This window comes from Drosophila kikkawai, chromosome 3L, assembly GCF_030179895.1.
Source record: "Drosophila kikkawai strain 14028-0561.14 chromosome 3L, DkikHiC1v2, whole genome shotgun sequence".
NCBI lineage: Eukaryota > Metazoa > Arthropoda > Insecta > Diptera > Drosophilidae > Drosophila > Drosophila kikkawai.
Genome location: NC_091730.1, coordinates 16,141,811 through 16,166,435, shown reverse-complemented (window position 1 = coordinate 16,166,435; position 24,625 = coordinate 16,141,811). Strand labels below are relative to the sequence as shown.

Genomic DNA, 24,625 nt, shown 5'->3' with positions numbered 1-24,625 from the left:
TATGAAACGGGGAGCGTAAAATTCATGTACCTGAATCTCTAGCTTACCACATGATGAATTGGGCATGTACGCCTAAGATCATTGGCTGTTACAAATAGAATTCCACACATAAATATATGATTTGATTTACTATTAACCAAGGTTATTAAAAACATATATTATATAAAACTATATATTATACTCTGTAATAAAACAGAGAAACCTTTTTAAAATTTTTAAAATTTCTTCATAATTTCCAAAAGGTTTCTCAAAGCCTGACTTGGGGGATTTCTGCTGACAGTGGGCGTTGCTGCGCATAATTATGCAAGCAGGAAAGAGGGAATAAGGTAATAAAGCCATGAATCATCAACTGCAGGCGGCGACTGGACCTTCAGCAGGTTCCGCTCCTTCGGCCTAAGCCTTTAGACCACCGATATAGTCCTGTGGACGCTGAGCTGAGAAAATGTTGACGGATCGTAACATTGGTTATTTGTGGCCTTGAGCAACAAATGCGGTAATTGAGTTTCGTGTTTTATGAGCCTAGTCTCGCTAGCTTTATTATCTGGTCGTAAGAGCGTCTTTCTTGGCTCGCGAATAGAAATGTTTTGTGCTTAAAAGATTCGCACTGATCGTATAATTAGAATGATGAAGCGGCGGCGAAGGCGGCGGCGGTCCTTAAAAAACCCTTAACAAAGCCCCACTTTAATTGAATAGTTTTGTGGACCCTCGAGTGCTGGGCCATAAATCAAGCCATTATAGGACGCGCCTGAACAGGGCACTAAAAGGGTTTATTGTTGTTCCTATTTATTAGAGAGCCAAGAGGTTCTAGTATCCCCAAGCAATATTATTTATTGAATCTTAAGTACAAGCTATAAATGAAGAGCCATTGCCTTAATATACTCTTATTTCCCAAGTTCTCTTAAGGAACCTCATGCAAATTACTCCGCATGACCACGACTTGGAACCAACCCCATAAGGTAGGTAATTATTAACAATTCGCACCATGGCCAGTTCTCGTCATCATGACTTCATGGCCATTGTCTTATCGGCTTGGAAAAATCACATGAGCGCGAACACATCATAAATGTCAAGCTGGCGAGAATTATGACACATGCAGGGCATGAAGGGAGAACCGCAGGCAAAGATTCCACGGGGGACTAGAAGGAGAGCTAGACCGAGTCTTTGGTTTTTCCTGCGTCGAGCTTATAAAGTCGTTGAGCAGCTAGAGGGATCCGGGATAGGGATCGGGATCGGGAACGGGGTCGCACCATATCTGAACTCGAGATTTCGTGGTCCGTGACCATTTGGAAATGTGATAATTGCGAGCAGACCCCGGTTGCATAGCAAGCTGTCAGGCTAAACACTGTGAGAAATTATAGTGTTTTTAAATTCTGATTCTGATTTGTAAATGGAAATATATGTCCATTGAAGGTACTCCTCTTTGTTTTATATTTTTTTACTAATTATTATACAGAGCTCTAGATATCAATACTATTTACCACCCATTTAAACTATGTCTAAAAGTATGCAATGAAATATTTTAGATACCAAATGCAGTGTAAATCTGCTACATAAAATTGTGTAGCATAATTTTATGCTTATTTTTTAAGGTTTTAAAAACCCTATTAAGTTTTTAAGCCTCTTTGATATAATATGGCTTAATAAAGCTGCCTGAAATATATATATTTGTCAATTATACTTTCTGTCAAATAATTCAATGGAAAATAGCAAAAAATATATTACTCATTTATTTATATCTATATTTTTCATGTCTCTTTCGGTGATTGCTTACTCATAGAATCAATAATCACTCTATAAACCATATTATTCCCCATATTTATTTGCAGTTTTTCGAGTGCCCCGCAAGCCAGGGAGCTGTAATGAGGCTCGGAGGTGACTCGCTGGGTTCTCTACTATATATGTACACTGCTTCTGTACAAAACATTTCCAGCTTTCTGACATCAAAGTGCAGCTGGGCTTGGCCTGCGAGTTCTGTTTTTGGGGCTGGGCTCACCGCCTCTGCCTTCGCCTTCGCCTCTTATCTGCGGCAGCTACTGTTGCACATTTCGCATTTAATGTGACAATGTCCCCCGGACTGTATCGGACTGTTAATTTCCAAAGCTCCGGCAAGTTCACACTCTTAATTGGATTTGAAAGTGCAGTTGGCACCTTTCCTCGTGCTCGCCTCCTGCTCAGCTCTCACCTGACAGCTGATTAGGCCCGGCTCCTGCGAACGGGGTTAAGCCCATAAAGGCGGCCAAAAAGAGTGTGACGCTAAGGCTTCTCTCTAGATCCGCTAATGAGCTGGTCGCAGTGGAAGATAAAGCCTGGGAACCAAGATTGGGAGTTGAGGTGATCACCAAAGAAGCTAAGGAAATCTTTGTGGGTCACAGGTGATCTTTTGTATGAATTTTAAGTATTATATTATTTGTTTAAAGTTGAAAAATCCTTTTTTAAGAAGCATTTTCATTGCAAAATGTTGTTGTTAGTTGTTTAGTGGAAAATTCCCTGTAGGAAAAACCACAAAACACCAAAAAGCTGCAACCACAAAATGCCACTAAATGTCTAATCGTTGTGATTGATTTCAAATGGCATTTAATTTGACAGTTGATGAAAAAGTAAGCTATATGTAGCTTAATGATGCTGATGCTCTATAAATGAGAGAAATATGCAAAAATTATGATGGACAGCTGAGAGAGTTGCAAAAGCCTGAAGATGAGTGACGGAATGAATAGCTTAAAGTTCCTTTTCTTAGGAAAATATAAGTCAGGTCACAACCTTTATCCTTATTATAAATATGCATCAAAAAAGGGGGAAACCAGTTACCAGGTCAACATTGATTCTGCACTTTTAAAAGCTTTGGCCCGGTTAAAGCAAAGCAAACAAAGCAGACCCTTCCCTCAACTGAAAATCAAAGCAAATAAAACTCAAAAAAGGGGGCAAAGATAAATCCTTTAGCAGGAAGAAAAACAAATCGAACGAATGAACACAGTACGGCTGGCAAAACTACCATAGAAACATTAGTTTACACTGGATTCAGTTTCGATTTCGATTTGGTTTTGGATTTGCAAACATCCGCGAATGCTTTTGCTCATTGTTGGCGCAGAGGCAGGCGCCGCAGCCATGGCAAAAACAATTGAAAAAGCCGCAAAAATCGCACAACAATAAAATTAGCAACAAAATCTAATCAAAGGACCCCGAGGCGCCATTGACAACCAGGAAAAACAACAGCAACAAAGCAGAACAGCATGTAATTACACAAGGAAAACTCAACAGAAAACGAAACAAAACGAAACCAATTGAACTGAACCAACTGCAGCGAAATTGAAAATTAATTTCAAATTAATTTCGAATTCACACAAAGGCAATAAATTTTTACACAACATTCGTGACACAGGCAGAGTTGGGGAGCTAAATTGAAAAGGGGATAAGCTTAGGGGTTTCCCCGGGTGTTTGACCTGCAAATGTCGAAAATGCATGTTTAGTCAATTAAACACAAGAAAATAGGTGGAGAATTGTTGAAAATATGGGGAAATAGTAACCAATAAATGCTCTTTTTTAGGAAATATTTATTTAAGTTTTTAATTAAAAAACATTGATCAGAAATATGCAAAACAAAAATTAAAGAAAATATTAAACCATAAATATATTCAAGTAAAATTAGTAATTTATTAAATTCCCAAATAATTAAGGGTATATGAAGGTTTGTTTTTTTATTTAGCAAATGTTCTTGAACTCACAAAATACCTTTTAAAATTATATAAAAACAAGAAAGGAAGCTAACTTCGGCACGCCGAAGTTTTTATACCCTTGCAGATTGGTTTCGATGTTTATATTATAGATTTAAATGCTGAAAACACTCACAAAACAGAGTTTCATTACATTTTACCTATACTTATTATGTTTACAGTTTGACAGTTACAGTTTTACATTCCCAGCTTTACATATTTTATACATTTGCCGATCGCTTCTATGGCAGCTATATGATATAGTTGTCCGATTTTTATAAAATTTATACCAAAATTCTAGAATAATAAAAAAAGCGTATAACTTAAAGTAGATGAAAATACGTTGAAAAACAACGAAGTTATAATTTTTTTTCGATTAATTTCCCGATCGTTCCTATGGCAGCTATAAGATATAGTCGTCCGATTTTCATAAAATTTTTACCAAAATTCTTAAATAATATAGAGTGGCCATATCTAAAAAATGGTGCAAAAATGTTGAAAAACAGCAAAGTTATAATTTTTTTTCTAAAAATATATCGAACATTTGTATGGCAGCTATATGATATAGTCGTCCGATCCGGCCCGTTCCGACATATATAGCAGTGAGAGCACATAGAAGACTATATGCAAAGTTTCATTCAGATAGCTTTAAAACTGAGGGACTAGTTTGCGTAGAAACAGACAGACGGACAGATGGACAGACGGACAGACGGACAGACGGACAGACGGACATGGCTAGATCGACTCGGCTGTTGATGCTGATCAAGAATATATATACTTTATAGGGTCGGAAAGGTCTCCTTCACTGCGTTGCAAACTTCTGACTGAAATTATAATACCCTGCAAGGGTATAAAAAAGTAAAGGTTTTTATAAGGCTTTACAAAATTTTAACATATTTTGTAACAATTCAAAACACAATAAAAATCACAATTCATAATTCTACAAAATATCTAGAAGCTCTTAAAACAAATTTTGATTTATTTCCCATATGAACTTGGCCCAAGGAACACCACTTCCTCTTAACCAATTTGCAAATATACCGACAGACATTGTCAGCACCATGTTCCATGAATGTTCATTAGCCACAAACAAAAACGGAAGGGGGGGAACAAGCTTCCAGGGGGTTTTTCGGGGCGCCCAGAAGCAATTATTCCAGAGAGCTGCAGCTGAGGTGCCGCTTGTCAGTCAGCTCAGTCAGTCCAATTCTGATTCAGAGCCAGACTCTGACTCAAAAATCAATCCCATTCCCCAGCGGCAGTTTCGATTGAAAAGCGTGTCCGAGATTGAACCGACATCGGTGGCCCTCACATAGTGGGCTGCATTTATCAATATATATAAGTTTTTCCTTTTTCGGGAAACCCAATTATTTACAATCTCGATAAGGGCCTTCGACCATATGGCACACAAACCCGCCAACAGATAAGGCCATATCCCCATCGAACTCAACCTTATCAATGCATTTGTCTGGGAATAACAAACTATAATTACGGAACTCATCGCGGCGTAAAAATATAATAATTTCTTTTTATTGCCCAACAGCGAAATAGTCCAAGGCAGAAATAAAATAAAGTAAAGCAAACACACAAAAAAAATGAAGCTTTGCATTGTGTGCTGCTTTAATTGCAAATTTTACGTGGCCACATAAAATAATGACATAGACCGGCCACAGGAAAGAAAATAATCATATTTTTATATGGGCGAAACGCACACACACACATTCAGGGATATTCCATTGGAAAAATCTTATTTGTTAAGAGTTTTTATCGGGCGGCAAGTGAAAACAACATGAAAAGCAATGAAGTTGTACAACGAGGCCCGTTTTTAAAAACAGCAATAACAAACTGATTGGTTACAATGGGAATATGTAGGTAAATGATTTATCAGATAAAAGATAATACCTGAAATATAATTAGGAAAGGAAAAGCAATAATTAATTACATTAGTCTTTCTTTTTATCTATGACTCGACTCTACCTTTGTTTATAATTACTCATGTTATTATTATAGGAAATATATATTTTGCATTTAAGAGCTACAAAATTACCTTATTTATATCCTAAAACTCTAACTATAATTTCTACAATTTCCTGTTTATTCTCAAAAATATATTCCCTTTTCAAATATTGCAAAACTTTAATAGTTTTATCAACAGAGTTTCAGCTTTTCCACTGTTCTTCTGCAATATGCAAATGGGATGCGGCTTGTCCTGGCAAATTTCATTATTATTTCACACCCAGCAAGGAGGATCTGAACCCACAGAGTCCCCGAATCCTGGAGTCCCATTTGCCGCCCAGCAAACGCATTTTGGTATGTAAATATTTTTGGCGCGTGCTTCAGAACTCAGGAAAACTATGTGGGGGCAGGGATATTTCGGTATAAAACTGATGCCAATATTTGCATTTTTTCTTGTTGTTTAATTAAAACATTTCCACAATATTTTATATAGGCTGCAGTTGGATGAGCAATCTTTTTCAATGCCTTTTTCCAAAATAATAAATGCAAATTTCGTGCGGTTTTTATAGGTAAAGACAGGCGGCAAATCTCATTGGGATTGAATATTTAGGCTACGAAAATTAAATATTATTTTAATAAATTTTTAAAGATTAATGTTGAGCTTGTGCTCTAGATTTTAAAATTATTTCCTGTAGTATGCATTGTACTTAACTATCTTCAATTAAATATAATGAAATTAAAAAACTTTTAGCTAAAATTAATATTAAATTAATAGGAAATTGAACTCACTCCTATTGGCATTCTAAATAATCCCAAATACATTTCTTTGATTCTGAACAAAAATTAAGATAACTAATGACAAACCCTTTACTTCCTCTGTTCTTTCCATCACAATTAACTTTAATCTAATTAAACATCATCCCGTAACAAATTGAAAGATAAACTCAATTTACATAGCATAATCTCAACAATTAAAATAAAAACAAAATACCCAAAACAAAAAATAGTAAATAAAACCAGTGATATTCCCACACACACACACATGGTGGAAGGGTGCCATTAAAAGCTGCCCGTACCGAAAATAAAAACCCGAAACCGACCAAACAAAACTTTGGCCATAAAGTCCATTAGTGGCCGTTTTGCATACGCAATGGGCTCAAAAGTGGGCGTGGGCAGGGGCGTGGGCTGTGGGGCATGGGCGTGGGCGTGACCGGAGGCTAGAGGAAGCTAAAAATTGCGGTCAAAGCGACAAGTTGCCAGAGGGTCCCGGGACCAGAGTCGGGGCTGTAAAACTCATTTGGTGGCTGATAATTGCGTGCGACGTCGGTTTTTGGGAGACTGTCAAAAAATCAACCAAGTAAACAGAGCAGGGAGAGGGGGGTTATGGGGGGAGGTATGGACGGATGGATGGATTTGGCCACCGCAGGCGAAAAGTCGTAAATCCCACGACATGCAACTTGGTATTTTGGCCAAACTGCAACTGGCCAAAAACAGTCTGCCATAAACTGTTTGCTAGAACTTTTGTTTTTGGGCAAAGAGGATAAAAGTCTGTGCGTAATAGTTTGCAGATTTTATATATATGTTTAAAAATATTTATAAATTTTTAGGGGACTGAAAAACAAAAACCTATTAAACTCCCATTGCTATTCACTCCAAAACTCAACAGAGAACCCCCAAAAATAAATGACTTTGACTCACCTGATTCGTGTTCTCTGTTGGGCGGCAACGTTGTCACCTCCTCGACGGGAGCCGTCGTCGTCGTCTCCTTTGATCCATTGGCCAACGGCAACTCATCACCCGCATCATCATCATCGTCTTCATCATCATCACCATCCTTGTCATCGTCGTCGTCCGTCTGCTGATGGCTGATGATGGGCATGCCATTGACGACCTCGATGACACTTTGCACCGAGTCCATCGATGATGTGGCAGATACCAGAATTGGTGTCGTTATGGGCGTGGTGGTCACCGACGAGAATGACGACCCGCTGAGCAGGTGCGAGTCCTTTTCCTGCTGCGGCCGCTTGCCCTCATCATCCGGCAGCTGGTGACTCTCGAATTGCAGGTCATCTGGCGGCATTTCCACCACAGGACTTGTTGCCGCGACTTTTTCAGCCACATTGGGCAAATCCTCGCTGGCCAGGTTGATAATTGGCTGCTCCACGCCGACAATTATGCGCTCTAGTGGTTTGGGCGGCTGTGAGCTCTCCAGGCTGCTGCGTCTCTGACTGGGCGTGGGCTTAGCTCCTGGGGAGACTGAGCCTGAACTGGAGCCTGAGCTGGAGCTGAGCTTAGCCTGAGCGGCTACCGACACATCGCTCCTCTTGCTGGGCACTGGCGGTGGTGCCGTCTTGGGTTTAGTTGGCATTTTGGGTTTGTTTGTGGGCACCGGTGGCTTGGGCTTGGGCTTGGGCACTGGCTTGATTTTCTCCGGCGTTTGGATAATGTGTTTGTGCAGAACATAGCCCAGGTCTTCCTCCAGGGGCGGTGAGATGATCTCTATTTGTGTGGGAGTTTCCTTCTTTGAGGAAACTGTGACTACTTCTTTGGATACCTTGACTTTTTCGGTGGACACTTTGTGACTTGTCGTTGTCCCGGTTACTTGGATTGAGCCTTCCTTGATCACTTTACTTTCTTTATGAACTACCTTGGCCTCCTGGCGCGAGACTGTCTGGACACCATTCTCCCAGGCTTCGTTAGAGACAATCTCCTCTTTGACTTGCTCTTGGGACACCTTCTTTTCGACTTTGATCTCTTCTGGGACTTGAATCTCTTTAATTACTTCCTGCTGAGCTGGAGGTACTTCCTCTTCCTTGACTTGCTGAGGGACAGCTTTAACTTCTTTAATGATTTCCACAGTTTCCTGGCTGGGAGTATCCTTCTGCTCTTTCTTCTTCTCCGCCTGTTCGAAGGCACTCAAATCGAAGCCCTGATCATCGTCATTTAGCTCGGATTTGTAGAGCTTTTCCGCCTCCTTCTTGACCTTCTGGTAACTCTCGATTAGCTTCTGGGCCTCCTGCTCAAGACGTCGCTCTTCATCCGTTTTCTTGAGCAGCTTGGCTCCCTTCTTGCCAGCCACATCCTTGCTCTGCTCCAGTTTCCTGGTGACCTGCTTTTCCCCATCGTTGGTCACCGTCAGTGTCTCGCTCAGCTCCCGCTCGAAGGTGGGCTGCTCATTTACATCCAATTCCTGGGGAGTACCATTCCCATTGAGGACCTGTTGTGCCTCCAGGTAAGACTCCTTTTCACTGCTCTCGCACTCCGTGTAGGTGGACAGACCCTGGCTCTGGCTCAGCTGCTTGCCACGCTCGGATAGGGTCAGGGTACCGCGCTCGATACTCTGGTTATCCTGCGGACACTCCAGCCGCTCCCTCAGACTCGACTCCTGGCTGATCGTGGCGGTCAACGGCTGCTCCTGCATCTCCTGCTCGTCGCCAAGGTCGAGCAGGTTGTCGTTGCTGCTGATCTTCTTGAACCGGGCACTGCTCGACTTCGAGTTGGCACTGGTCACCAGCTGCTCCTCTCCGGTAATCGAATCCTTTGTCCTCAGTTCGCTGAGTGTTTGCTGTTCGCTTAGGACACGTCGTTCCTCGTGAACGGTGGTCGTGATGGGTGGTGGTGATTCCCCACACTTGTCCTCCCTTTCCTCGTACGGCTGCAGCTTGAAGGCTATGTCGGGCAGGAGGGTCGAGGAACTGCTGCTAATTGAGCTGCTGGAAGAGCTAGTCTTGGTGGTGGTCACTCGTTTGGTGGTGGTAGTAGTGCTGGTCGAAGTTCGTTGGCTCTTCACCGTGGAGCTGCTGTGATTCTCCTCCACTTTAGTTTCCCTTGCGTCATTCTCTGCAATCTTATCGCCGGTCAGCTGGGTCACTTGGCCAGCATTAACCTCCATTTTGGGCAACTTCTTTGACTGCTGCTCTTCTGCTTTGACAAGACTTCTGGATAAAAAAGAAAAACGAAACAAAGGTAAAGCTGGTTAATTACAATTACGACTTTTCTTATCAGTTGGAGATATGCTAATTGATTTGCTGCCTTCACACCTGGAGACAGGTTCGATCAGTTACCGCCGAACCTTCACCGAACGTTACCAAAATCACACTGATGATGGCTCTAATTTTCCTTTTTTGCCATAACCCTTATCGGTTTGGTTAGTTATCGCTGTGTTAGTAAACACACCGGCATTTTGTCTTATCAGAGTTTTTTTGTTTTTTATTTGCTTCGTTTTCGTTGTCGATTTTATTTTGTTAGAAGGGGTTACCCCTCTTTTTCCTAACCCACTTTGCCCGTCAATTGTTTTCGGCTTTCGTTTTGTGCTTTACGTTTTTGCAAGCTATTTTTTTTATTGTCTGAAAAGTTTTCTATAGGAACTACTACGAGTAAATAAAGCAATATGAATGGTATATGAAATAGTAAATACCCTCTAAGATATGTCATTTCATTAGGGAATTATTTTTAACTGAAGTTCTATACATATTTTATTTGTTTTAACTTCTACTTAAATCTCTTGCTTCCCAAAAAATGAATTGGGAATGCTTGGAAAAATCGATTCTCAAAACATCGATTTTTTCGATATTTTAGAAAATACCATCGATTAAATCGAAAACACAACTGTTTATTTTTAAGCTCAATTTCTATTAAATAAAGAAAACTAAAGGTTCAAAAACATAAAAAAATAACAACAACATATTTTCATAATATAAAAACAAAAAAGTAATGTTATTCCATTAACCACTGGTTTTTGCAGGCAACAGCTAGCTTTTTTAAATTTTAAGAATAGAAAGAATCGATTTAATCGATTTTGACATCGATTTTTCCCAGCTCTGCCCTACGGTAATGTTACACAAACAATTACACACAGATTTCTTTAACCCTGAAAAAATACCACAAACCTCTAATAGTAACCCTCTAATAGTTACTTTATTCTCATATATATAAACTCTCTAATCTTATCCCATATCATAAGTGACATCAGCCCCAATCAAACACCCATTACTCACCCATTGGTCAGGGATTGTGGTTCCAAAGAGGAGAATTCCTCCTCAACTTCACCAATGGTGGGCAGCATATTGGAGTGCCAAAACATGTTAAAGTATGCCTCAGAGGGTCCCGGTCCATTGATCAGCTCCGGTGGTCCCAGCTTCTCACCATCCTCGCATACATACTCCCTGTTGGCCGCATCCAGCTCATCCTCCTCATCCTCATCTTCGCCGCTGCTAGAGCTGGAGTAGCAAGTGGTGTTCTGGTTGTCATCCGCAATCTTCATGCACTTGCCCACGACCAGGGGTGGAGGAGATTCCCGTGAGAGATCTGCAGCCTCGGCAGCGGCGGCGGCCAGTAGAGCCGTGATACTATTGTGGGTCTTGAGTGAATCAGTATCCTTGTCCTCCGGGTGGTTGGTGTTGTGCACCAGGTCAAACAGACTGGGCAGCTTATCCTCCTCCTGGGCCTTGTTCTCGTACGTCTGAATCTTGAAGCGTATCTCGCGATTACTTGTGGGTGAGGGAGTACCCACTGGCGTGGACCTGGGCGTGGGAGGACTCTGTCGGAAGGTCTGCATGCTCAGCTTGGGCTGCTGCTGAGGCGGAGTGGTGGGCAGGGACTGCAACTTGGGTATCTGAGTCTTTTGCAGCGACTGAACTCGCTCTGGAGGCTTGGGTTTGGGTCCTTTGGGTGACCTTCCACTGCTGTTCCCGCTGCTGTTACTGCCATTCGAACTGATGCTCTCCAGGGAATTGGAACTCTTGCCATTGCCATTGAGGAGGACGGGTATAAAGGTGCGCTCTGGCGCCTCGGCAGAGTTGGCTCTCTGCAGGGGTGGCCTGGGACTCGCCTCCTTGGACTTGCTTCGGTATAGATTAAGTTTGAGATCCGTTTCGGACTTTTGCTTCTGCAGTAGCCTAGGGATGCTCGAGGTTCCATTAAGCGGCGGCGACACTGGCTTGGACACCACCTTTTGTGTGGGAGTTGTGACTATGGGTATGCGCGACTTGACCGCCGGCGAAGGAGACTCCTTTTTCGTCGGCTGAAGATGCAATTTGATCTCACCCTCTGTCTTGGCCCGCGAGAAGTTGGCCTTGGGTATTTTGGTGGCACTGGTGGGGGGTTCCTTTACTCCCTCATTTGTGGGTGTCCTTGGAGAATCCAGCTTCTCATTCGTAGGAGTCTTAGGTTCCTCAGCGGCTGGAGGAGGCACTCTTGGTGGTGCCACCTCAATGGGCAGCTTACTGGGCGTAGGAATCTTGCGGGGAGTTGGTATAATAGATCGCTTCTTGGGCTCCACGGTGGCCACCAACTGGACTCTGGGCTTTGGCGTAGGCGTAGTCTCCGGACTCTTTAAAACCACATTCTCGTAGACATTCACCTTTTCCGTCTTGAACTCAACGTTCTCATAGTTGTTCCCGGGTATGAGCAGCTTGGGGTGTCCCATCGGCTGTTCCAAGGGCAGAAACTCCTGCTCCAGGAGGGTAAAGGGCTGCAGGACCTTGGCCAACTCATGGCCATTGAGGCTGCTGTCCGAGGAGTAGTTGGAGCCCATGGAGAACTTGTCAATGACTGTGGATATGGTGCTGGCGGTGTCATCTGACTCGGAGCCGGCCTTGATCGACTCGGTGAGGAGATTGATGTAGTACTCCGCATCCGGCGGCGGCGTTAAAGGCTTCTCCACGGCCTGCAGCTGTCCAGGATTCTCCTTGGAGTTCTGTCGCCTCACTAGTTTCCTCGGTGGCACTGGCGGCGGCGGCGGTGGCTGGGCATTGAGTGTGATCGATAGCTGCTCCAGCTGCTGCTGGGACTCCTCCTCGCTGGGCGGCTTCTGGCCGTGCCCGTTGCGCACCACCAGCTGGATGGCCACATTGTCCTTGAGACCGCGCACACAGTCGATGCGAGTCATCTCCCTGACATCATGGCCATCAATCCGCACGATCTCGTCGCCCTCGCGAAGATTGCCCCAGCTGGTGGCCACTTTGGAGGCGGGACTGTCGGCGGCGCAGGACTGTATGTACAGCTTCTGGACGAGCTCTGTGCTCCGCGTGCCGCCCTGGAACTTTAAACCGAAGCCCAGACGCTCACCTGGCAGCCGGAACACTGTGACATCCTCCACCTGATCCTCCATTATTTGGATGCAGGAACTGTCGCCCGCCTCCGCCTGCTCCTCCTCCTCCTCCTGGCGACGCTGCTGCAGCAACTCCATCTCGTTGATGGTCAGCACTGTGATGAAGGAGGAGTCCTCCGCCACGGATGATTGCCGTTTGACTAGCTTTTTCAGGCGATCCTTTGTGGACGATGTGGGGTCATCGACCTCTACAACTGTTATGTAGTCGTTATCGTTGTCGTTATCGGCCACGGTGGCGGTCTTTGCTGTGCCGTTGGCCTGTGTTGCAGAGGCCATTTTTCACGCTTTAAGTGAGAATCTGCAAGGGAAAATAAATTAAATATTAACAAAAAATCAATGAAAGTAAAGTAAAATATTCAAATAAATGATTAACAAATATTTAAGTAAAAGTAAAATATTGTAAAAATTTCAAACTGAAGGTTGGTGATCTTGCTTAAAAGGTTACTGCAGTGGTGTGTGTCTTTACTTGAAAATCGTTGTTGAAATGTTGGTGTAAGCAAGGTTTCAAACCAAAACTGTCGATCAGTCGCATGTAAGATACATGTAAAATTTTGCGTTTACGTAAGGAAACAATAGAGGTCGCAAGAGTTTTATGTAGAAAATAAGACCTAAGAAACTTAGTGTTATATATATTTAAAAATATATAAATAAATTAAATTAAATTTAAATAAAAGCTTAAAATATTGGATAAATTTTAAGAGTGATTTTTTATTGATCTGATTGAATCAGAAGCTTCCCAAAAACACTTTTATTTTAGAACTATATATATTTTTGCCACCTCTAGAATTTTATATATTAAGTTTTACCAATTATAACTATATTATTAAGTAAATAGCAAAGCAAAAACTGTTTTTGAGCAACATTAAACCTTTGATATATATACTTCTTATTTATGGCTCAATTTTCACCTCTCGTCACTACAATATCCATAAAAATATAAACACTTTAAGTTCTCGTTTAATTTATACTTTTAAGCAAGTTAAAAAAAACACTTTAAGCCAAACTTTAATCCGCAATCACAACTCGTCGCCATAATTCTTCCAGCTTCCTGCTTTTTGCACTCTCTCCTTTGCTCCCTCATCTAACTAATGGATGGCAGAATCGTGCTTTTCTTTTTTGATTTTCTTTTTCTTTCGGCTCTTTTTCCTTAGCTGCCATGTTCCACTGTCAACATAGTTGCAGAAAAATTTTTATTTATGCACTTTGTAGCGCCAAAATTCTCCGGCGGCACCTGTCAGTCAACACTTGGGATAGCACAAACAGTTAGAGAGAGCCCACGGGGCCAGGCAGGACAGGGGAAGCCAAACAAAGCAACAGAATCCGGGACAGGGGAGAAGGAGCAGCGGGTTCTGGATGGACAGTGGCGGCTGACTGGCAGCCGCTGGACAGGCGCACAGAAAACAAAAAAAACAGAGGGGAAAATCGAGAGGAAAATTCAGGAAACAGAAACTCCTAAAAACATTTAAAATATTCTTTAAAAATTATTTTAAATATTTTCTTTGGTGTTAATAAAAATATTTAATTTCCAATTTAATCTAAATTAATTCCCTAACTGAAGCCCAATATTTCTCAGTGTCGGGGACAAACAAAATGACCAAATGGGGCCCTGAGAAAGGCCGAGATGGGCGCTGGCAAAGATCGGGTACAGAGGAACTGGAGTCGGATGCCATGAAATGGGATGCAATGGGAGATGGTGGATGGTGGGGGTATGGCAGACGAATGCCAGTCAAAGTCGCTGCTGACTGACACAGTTTGCCATTTTCAAGGAGGAAGCTGTTTGACCAGCGACTGAGATGGGCCAACGAAAAACACTTCCCACCCGGGAAAAGGGAGCCCAAGCCGGGCAATTGGTAAGTGCTCGCTGTCTAATTGAAGTCAAGTGCGTTACTTTGAGCTACTTTCATCCAACGGATACCAAATCCAATTCACCAAGCCCTCGCGCGAAACCAACTTTGACATTATGCAGCACAAATTGTGTGCAATTTAGAGGAGCAACAAAAAAAAAACTGGGCCTGCCAGCCAGCCCAAACTGTCTGCCACATTGTCTAAAGGTAACCATTTATATAATGAAACTGATTTCAGATTTGTGATGTTCCAGGCCCAGGCCAGGGACCCAACTCGACTCGTTTGCCAATCGCAATCCCGGTCCAGTTCTTGTTCCTGCTCCCGTCATTGGTAGTTACCGGGCACACAAACACACACACCAACTGGCCAAAATAACAGTTATAGCCACATAAAAAATAAAAAAGTAAAGCAAGAAAAAAAAGAGAAGAACAAAATACGTGATAAGGACAGTCGCAGAGAAAAGTCTGAAAAATAATACAAGCTACATAAATACTTAAGTGAAAAGTCTGCTATTTTTGCTGTAGAAATTGAATTGCCCTAAAGGATTTTATTATATTTTTAATATTATTATATTTTAAAAATTGCTAAAAATATTTTAAATTAAAAATATATCTAGGATGCTATAGAAAGTATTTGGGTTATGAAAACCCCTAAAAAGGCTGTCTAAAAGTATGCTATGAAATTCTCAACGTATCCAAAATCAGTCTTAAAATATTTTCAATATATCAAACATATCCATACTTTTCATGGAATACTTTCTCTGCTCCAATCCCCTTTAATTAAATATCAATTAAAATTATTTTCACAAATTTTCTGCTCACACCTTTTAAATAACAAGAAATACCTTTCATTGCATACTTTCCGACACCATTTCAGTTGATTTCGAATCGTTTTCAATTTACAATAAATATTTCCTAGCATACTTTTCCACACCTTTTCAATTATAAGCAAATCCTGGGAATGTCCTGAAGCAGAAAATACCCAACATTCCAAACGAAAAAAGGGTATTCAATGCCCCAATAACAGAAACAACAACAACAACGACAACAACAACGGTAGCGGTAAAAAATACAGTAAATTGAAACAAGTTTAAGAACTGAACCAACCAGTGTCGTGGTTATTGGTCACCTGTCCGCCAAGGCAGCGCATACTTTTCGATTACTCTCCCCCAAAAAATGTATGTATGAAGAAGGGGCAGGAGTCGGGCCATCGTGATTCGGCAACTTTCTTGCAGCTCTTTTGGAGGCAACTCCGCAACTGGTGGAAACTGAAAAACCCGTCGCTAAATCATCTGTTCGAAGCGAAGACCAGGCTCAGGCACAGGCCCAGGCCCAATAGTCCAACAAAAACCCACCTGACGGCCTCACTTTGTGTGGGAGTCGGAGTCGAAGCTGGAGTCTGTGTGCTGCAAGATTTTTTGCGGTGGCTTTGAAAATTGTTTGGAATTTTTGTTGTCTACCCGCAACACGTTGATTCCTTCTTTTTGTTTGATAAAAAGAAAGTTGACATAAATTGTTGCGTACTTCTTTTTTTTTTGCACATTTGAGGTAGCTAAAAAATAACACTAAAAAAGAGTTTGCGGTTGTCGTGCACACAGGAAGGAAATAACCGAGGCTGAATCGAGTTTTTGGCAAGCTTGGTGTGGGATCTTTTTTTTCGAGGGGTTTCTTTTCGTTTCGTTTCATTTCTTTTGGCGTTGCATTTTGAAAGTTCATGGAACAAGTTAATCGCCTCCGTCTCTGACTTGATTTTATGGTTAGTTCGGATGCGGTTAGTTTAGAGTGACAAGGGAGTGATACGTGGGTTGGCAGTTGATTGAGGTTGATTTTTTTTTGTCTCCCTTTGGTGTTATATAATAATGAAGGTGTTTCGGGTTTTGTTTGGTAACTAATTGAACTAGTTTCCATTTTTTTCTAAGCTTAATGTCTCGAAAACATGGATAGAGGTAAATAATTAGAGAAATTACATGAAAATGGCAAGTGATATATGTTTTTCTTAATTACTGTGTCAGTATTTGACGTAAAATTCGATTTAAAATATTTATATAATTTTATATTTATCAATAAAAGAATATTTTCTTTTATTTATTTAATATAATATAATCGTAAAGGGAAATAACCAATTACTCTCGATAATACCGATATATAAAACTATAATAATAGTCATATAATATATAACATACAATATATCTATATATATAGGCATACAATATATAATTGATATATTAAATTATCATTTTCGATTAGATATCCACCATTACTTAAAAATTATATAAAATTACTTTCGATAAATAAATCGATATAACACATAACGTTGCCAAATCGATAAAAATTATATAATTATAAATAGACTTAAAATATAATAAATAATTTGTACAAATAACGCAATGCAATATTTATCTATTTTTTAAAAAATCTAAGTATTTCCAATATAATATTAAAAGCGATATTTTTATTCATATATTATATATTATAAGAATTTCTTTTAAATATCCCTAGATAGTTATATATATTTTTAATTTCAGGAATTTATGTGTTAATTAAAACATATTTAAAAGAAATTTCAATAACCGTAACATCTAGGTTTGAAAACCACTTTTTCTGGCCATAAAAGAAAAGCCCGGCTTAAAGCCATCTTTAATTCAATTTCCTGCTTAAAGCCTAGCCATGAATGATCCCATTAAGAGTCCAATTTAAAATCTCTTATCTTAGCGCCCCACGAAGAGCAATTGTTTAATATTTTTTTACTACTTTCCCTGGCGTGTTCCCATATTAGGCTTAATAACCTTTAACTTGAAGCCACTTCCCATTTCCCCCTCAATTCGATTTCATTAGCAAATTCACTTGCTGGCTGTGTGTGTGAGTGTTTGAAAAATATGCTTTAAATGCGTTTAATTAAAAACATTTATGCAAATTGCCGGAGCGCTGGCTAATTATAATAGCAATAGCAACAAAAACAAAAAGCAAGTGCGCCGCCACTGAACAATGCAACCCCCCCAACTTCCCCCAACTCTTAGCAAAGTTTCACACCATTTGCTATGCGACTGACCGCAGTTTTTCCCGCCTCTTCAGGGGGGGCTTTCCCCCCATTTTCCAACACAGACCCCCCCCCTGCAACCGTTGACTACTCTTTCTTGCTCATTATCTTTGCTGGGGCAAATTATGGGAAACTAGCGCAACAGTGTTTTTCTTCTCTTTTTTTTATGGTAGCTCCCCTATAGGAAAAAAGTCAATGCTTATGCTAATTTTCTTTTGCTGCGGAACTTCCTTTGTCCCCTCTTACATCCCCACCTCCCTCCCTCCCTGGCTTGGAATGCATTTTAATTGCACTTTTTCCGCTTCTGCTTCGCAAGTAACTAATAACTGGCAATTTATTAAAATGTTTTGCGGTTTGGCAGCAAAGTGCCGTATTGATGATGCTCGTCGGGCTCTTTGTTAGCACTTCGTGTTGGCCACATTTTAGGACATTTGTTATTACTCCTTGCCATAATATAAAAACTAAAAACTCCAAGGAAATTAAGCCCAGAAATGGATTTTTACTTTGCCCTCAGCGAGGCGTGAAAATTTCTCTACCCAAACTCGCTGGAGATTTATGTGAGAATTATGTTAAATTAGCCAGCGAAGCGTAGTAAAACCCTCTTCGTCTCAAGGTAGTCTAAAAATCTGATAAAATTATCAAAAACCACAAAAGAAAAAAAAAGAATTCAAGAAATTTGAAGGTAAACTAGTTTCTGGCAAGGTAATTTTACAGCATAACTAATTTTAATAGTTGCTTTAAGCGTAATAAGTTTTATCTGTTTATCTTGGCTAATTTTAGCTGATATTTTAGGCCAAGGATGATGGGAGAATGTTATCTATAGGACAATTAAAAAAAAATAGAAAAATTATAAACCGCTTCTACAACAGTTGTTAGAATTTAACAATATTATGAAGTTTTTAAAATGAAATCAAAACAAACAAGTTTGCTTTTAGTGCAGAAAGAAACTGTGCTAAGAATCTTAAAATTGTTAATATATTCTATTTTATATTTAGAAATAAACCTAAAAAAAGTTATTGTATAACAAATTAAATGAAAAACTCATTTACTTGTACTATTTCTTAAAAGTAAAATCGATTCGAAAAGCTTACAAGAAAAATCATTAAAACTCCTAGAGCATTTTTAGTAGTACATTTCTATATATGAACTACCTTGTTCCCTGAACTCGCCTCATTTTTGTCGCAGATTTCCCTCCCCTCTGGTGTCGTGCTGCCTTCTCGATAACCCCAGCAATGCCGGGCATCAATTATAGTCTAGTTAAAAATAAAATCAAATGCCAGGGCAGCCTGGCAGCATTGACAACATTGTCGATTCGGTGGCTCCATATCCCCTACCCCCCATATCCCCTCTAAGTTGATCCCCTTGATGTCCGTCCCTGTCCTAGGTATAGACCCTGCCCGGCCTCCCCTTTAAGGCCCCGCCCCCGTGGCGGCGGCAATTATGCGGCATTTTCTTTGGCCCCTAGCCACAAACGAGTTTCTTTCCTCCGCCGAGATATCTTTGTTTTCGCCGTATTTCTGCGACATGCAGCAGCGGCAACTACAACAAAATACCAGAAATAACTTGAAAATCCATTAAACAACTGTCGGCCGGCGAGACCAGGTCCGAAAAGGGATAAAGATAAAACTTTTGTCAACTCTGAAGGAATCCAAAAAGAAGAGCTTGTGGCACAAATGTGATAACAATGTGTCAGGCAATGTCCTTGGCTTTAGTTTTCAAGATTTAACTTCGATTTATATTGATTTTTTTGCGGGTTTAAAAAGTGAAAGGGTTTCCATAACCTGTTTCCACAAAATATTTGTAAAATTTGTACCTTTTTTGTATTTCTTTTGCATTAAGAAAGTAAAACCAGATGTCGATTGAGAGGGAGTTGCGTGGGTCAGAAAATAAAGTAATACAACTCCGCGATTGAACAAGAGAACTGGATTTTTTATAAGATTGTGTGGGCAGCTGCTGATCTAATTTTTAGTAATAAAAATATATTAGGCAATTTTATTTATGGTTTGTAAATGTTTAATTAAATTTTAAAATAATAAACCATTTAAATAATTTTATTTCACAATTTTAATATATAAATAAGCTCTTTTTTTATGGCTAAATTAATTAATGCAATAGCAGGAATCCCTTGTGTTCACTGCTATCCAATCCAAGTAACGAGAGACGCGAGTATAGACGCCAGGAGCATCGGGCTTGGCACAGCCATAGCCAAAGGACACCACACCAGCCAGCCTGAAAATTCGATCCCTGACTATCAAAGGACCACCGCTGTCACCCTAGAAAAATTTAATTAAAGGAAAAAGGAATGAAGGATAAAATCTTTATTTAAAAAGGAAATTCCACTCTTTTCTAAAACACCCACCTGACAGGCATCCTTGCCGCCCGTCTGGACATAGCCAGCACACATCATAGTGTCCACAATCATCGACTTGTACGACGTGGCCCGACACTGGGCATTCGTGATGATGGGCACCACCACCTCCTGCAGGACACTCGAAGTGGAGCCGCCCTCCTGGCTCAAACCCCAACCAGCAACAATGGCCTTCTGGAAGTCAAAGTTCTGCAGCCAGTTGGTGGGCAGGCAGGCGGGACGGATTGGATCCACCAAGGGTATAGGCTGATCGAGTCGCAGCAGGGCGATATCATGGATCAGGCTCACCGGATCATAGCCCACATGGGCATGGGCGAAGGCCACCGATCGGGTTATACCCAAATGGGTGGAGCTCCTGTCCAGCTGCAGCAGGCGCACGGACACGCCCCTCATGTCCATGCCGTGGACACAGTGGGCGGCGGTCAGGACATAGCGATCGTTGATTAGGGTTCCGCCGCAGAACAGGAAGGTACCGCGTATGATCTGAGCAATCCACGGATATTTATTCGTCCGCACTTGAGAGCCGCCCACGATGCGATTCACATTGGGCACGCCGCAGGCTGTAAGAAGAGGATTTGCGATTCGACAGGGTTCTTTGGATCTTTGGGTGGTCTTCAGCATGGAAAAGTGTCTCAGTCGAGGGGGAATGAAATCGAGAGGGGAAACGGAGTGAACTTTGTAGATTTATCGAATAAGAAACTGATTGAAATTGTATTATAAAATACATTTTAATAAAACTTTTAGCAGCTCTTTGCTTTTAAAAATATTTATTTATGAATTTCTTATAAAAGAAAATAAATTGCTAATGATTTTGTCATCTGTTTAATAAGACATTTAGTTTTAATTTTAAAAGAAGATTTATCAGAACTTAGGTATAACGATACTGTATCGATATTAAACGCAAAAGTCGATATACAAATAGTTGCGATATATGAGCGATAAATTCTGTTTGATAAAAACGATTCATCTGAAATATATTCAAAATTGTTACAGTTTTCTGAATTTAAAATGAAATATTTCTTGCATTAAATAAAATAAAAAATAATTCTTTTTTAGAATGAAATATTTTGTTATTTTAAACCTTGATTTCTGCACTATTTTTCACTTTTTCCCTTGCCAAACCATTAAAGTTATAACCTTTAACGATTAGTTCTGTTTAAATGGCCAGAAAAAAGGCAAAAATTAAGTTGTTTGCCCATGTTTACAGCACGTTCCGTAAACACGTTTCTCGATTTAATGCGTTTCCCCCGATAGGCGTACAATAACCAACTCGAAATTCGCAATTATTAGCCAGCGATTAGCCGGGATCGTTTCATTCCCCCGGCACTAGACCTCAAACCACTTCTATGGAGTGTTATAGAGCATGGTATTGGGTATTATCCCCAAACTCACTGCAGCTGGCACAGCGATTAACGCGGAACGCCTTGGCACCACCGCCCTCGAGGGGGGCAAATGGAAATGGGGCGGCTGGCGAGGATTGCTGGGATTGGGAGGCGGTTGAAGATGAGACCGGATCCGAGGGAGTTTCACTGGCCACGCCCAGGACATTCGATAAGATTTGCTGCTTATGGCCCTCGATCAGATCGTCAATGAAGTCCGATTGCACGCCCGGCGGTGGCGATGGCAATGGTGAGGTTATAACCAAAGATCCATTGACTGGCAGAGGTGGCAATCTTGCTGGTGGTGCTGCTGGCTTTGGGTAGAAGTAACCGCGACCAGGCGGCTTGTAATTATATTGGCGGCCAGCCCAGCTCTGATGGCAACTCCCTAGGAGAGCTAGGAGAACTAAAAACGGCGGATCGAATTTCATATTTCCAGCGAAAACGACCGACCGACCGAACGAATCGCGTAGCGAACGAGAACTGAGGAGCTGGCCCGGACACTTAACGGCTCTTATAGGCCAACAGATCCATCTTAATATTTAAATATTTAAATACAACTTAATGAAGCCTCTAAAACTGTCCATCAAATCATTTTATCAGTCGGATTTCTTCCATCGAAAGCCCTTTATCACCACTTGACCTGGTTTCACAGCAAGCAGCCGAAACCATTTGTCAATATATATCAGGCCAAAATATCAAATATTGGCAAAAAAAATAAAAAAAAAGAAAGAACTTTGATGGCCGGCAAAGTGATTTCATCTTTTGTCTTTATCAAATCATTATGTTAATTGTCCGATCAGCTTTCTATTCGCCCGAAATCGAAGCCCAAGCCGATCGATTAGAGCACTCAGTTTGTGGGATTTATATGTTGCTCTTGAGATTTATAACTCTTGTTTTGTTTTGACCCATAAATAAATGGATTTTTATGGCCAAAAGAAATTGGCAATATGCGACCCAGATAGGAGCACGCATGTTGAGCCAAAAGGTTGATGGGAACATTAAAGGTTAAGCCACATGTGAAGTGAGGAAATCTTTTTTCATCAAAAAAGACTAACCACATGAGGTTAATAAAGGTTAATTCTGTTTGGTCTTGAAACAAATTGAAAAATATTAAAGTAGTTTTTCTACTAAACCTAATTTTAATAATCATTTCCTTTTCTCTTTAAATTTAAATTTCCTTCTCTCAGTTTATCCATAAAATTTGAATAATTATTACCAATTTTCGTTTTCATTTCTCCAACGAAACGGAAGTGGCCATGGCTAACGCCCAGGCATACACACATCTATAATAATTATAATAACCGATAAAATCACAAAAAAACGAAAGAGATTTCCTCAAATGAAAGTAAATCGACTTCCCCAAATCAAAAGCTTAACAAGAGACCCATAAAAAAAGAAGATATGCATATATATATTCTTAAGATGATCGAGGGAAAATAGAAAGTAAAAAGAACTCCCCAGAAATTGGGTCAAACTAATGAAGATGCCGATAAAGATGCGTATAATCGAAAGAGCTTGAGCCCGAGCCCCAGCCCGAGGACTGGAAATACTTGTAAATGGCTTGGTGTTTATAATCTGTCCGCTTGTTGGCCCAACAGACCCGAGAGATCGGATACCCAGTCACATAATGACACAAGGTGCACGAAAGCCAGGCCCAGACCAGGCCCAGTCTTCGGCTCTGACCTCTATGGTGAAAGAGCCACCAAGTATTTGGGTCAGCCGAAGTAAGGCGTTAGCTTAGGAGCCGATCAACGGCGAGAATTGAATAGATGATGACACCACACACACACACACACACACACAGACTCTGCCATAAAGAAAGTCTCTTAATTTATTTATTTATATGCAGGCCGCCTAGAATCAATGAGAAGAAAGTTCTTCCAGCATCCCAGAAGAAACTGGTTTCTCTCTCTTCAGCCACTCTGCCAGCTCTCTTCCACTCAGAACGAAACCTGAAACCTGGCCGGCAGAGTCAATTCTTTATAAGCCTTCATTGAGAAAGACTTCAAGTCGAAGCCCCATTGAGTGGAGTGTGTCTTGGGGAAAGGAGTTTGTTTGGCAGCCACTTTTGTATGACTTGGAGAAAAAGTTATCGATGATATTTTAAAGATTTTAGAGATTAGATAAATAAGAAATGAGAAGAAAAAGGTTTAAAACTGTTTTCTTAAATATAAAATTATAAAATTAAATATAAACTGTTGACGAATTATTATTATAAACACGGCTCTAACCATTTTCACTTTAGTTCAAGTAACTTCATTTAATTAAATTTATATTCATTTTACACAAATTTTAAGCCTTTAAATAAGCCAGATTCATATAAAAGACTAACACCTTAATTGGTTTAATTAAAAACTCCTTCTTTAAACCAATTAAAAACCTCTTCTTCATTCAAATTGTTAACCAAAAAATCTCTTTAAAAACCTACTACTTCTTCCCCAATACAATCCCATTAAGACTTTTGATATTTTGCGAACGGTATCCTCTCCTATTTCATTATTCTTCGACTTGGCCATAGATCCACGGCTCACTATTTATGGTCAATAGCTGTGTTGCCGTGTTGCAGTTGTTGGTCAAAGCGTTCCACTTGCATAAAACTGGGTCATTGCAGAAACCGAGAAGATGCAACAACACACACACACATCACAGCAGACCAGGTTAAGACCAGAAGTTAAGGCAAGACAGGAGGGAAAAGTTGCATTAAGCTGACGTCTGGCTTAAAGTGTTCTTAAGACCTGGCCAAAAAAGCTAAATAAAAATGCAATTAGTTAGCCTTAAGCCTGTCAGAGGAGCTCTTCAAAAGCATTGTGGCTTTTGTTTTGTTGCATGTTTGGCATGCGCTTGTCGTACAAATTTGTTAGCAATTATCGCATTTTTTTTTTTATGTCGGAGTTTTTCCTGCAGTTTTCAGTTTTGTTTGTGGTTATTGTATTTTGTTAGTTAGTTAGCTATTTGTTGCTTTATTTTAATGATTGTCACCTGCGTAGAGCCTTGAGCAACTTTCTCAGGCTTCATTAAGTTTCACCCGGGCCCCGGGACACGACTTTGCTTATGACTTTTCGGAATCGCTTTTGGAATTGTTTGCCATCTGCGGATTTTCTGCGCATCGTGCATTGAATTTAATTGAATCCGTAAGTGAAGGTATGATAAATGGTTGAAACCAAACATTTTAATGCGATTTTAATATGCAATTTGTTTGGGTTTGTGTAAAGGTAAATTTTGC

At 40.6% G+C, this 24,625-nt stretch overlaps 2 protein-coding genes across 3 annotated transcripts in view; both read right to left on the bottom strand.

Moving 5' to 3' along the window:
• The window catches only part of bbg (big bang), a 126,287-nt gene that overhangs the window by 94,084 nt on the left and 7,578 nt on the right, over window positions 1-24,625 (bottom strand). The window contains exons 2-3 of one of the 2 annotated variants that reach the window (XM_017167428.3): window positions 10,658-13,069; window positions 7,359-9,598 (exon numbers count right to left, since the gene is read on the bottom strand). In XM_017167428.3, coding sequence (XP_017022917.1) covers window positions 7,359-9,598; window positions 10,658-13,047 — 4,630 coding nt within the window. In that variant the 5' untranslated portion in view covers window positions 13,048-13,069. Of the gene's footprint in view, window positions 1-7,358; window positions 9,599-9,700; window positions 9,795-10,657; window positions 13,070-24,625 lie in introns of those variants that run through there. The other variant, XM_017167429.3, reaches the window with a different exon arrangement.
• On the bottom strand, window positions 19,752-21,864 carry LOC108075151 (trypsin-1). The gene is made up of 3 exons (XM_017167436.2): window positions 21,413-21,864; window positions 20,012-20,580; window positions 19,752-19,925 (listed from the first exon to the last, which is right to left on the bottom strand). The coding sequence occupies exons 1-3, from the start codon at window positions 21,828-21,830 to the stop codon at window positions 19,752-19,754; spliced, it is 1,161 nt and encodes a 386-aa protein (XP_017022925.1). The 5' UTR covers window positions 21,831-21,864.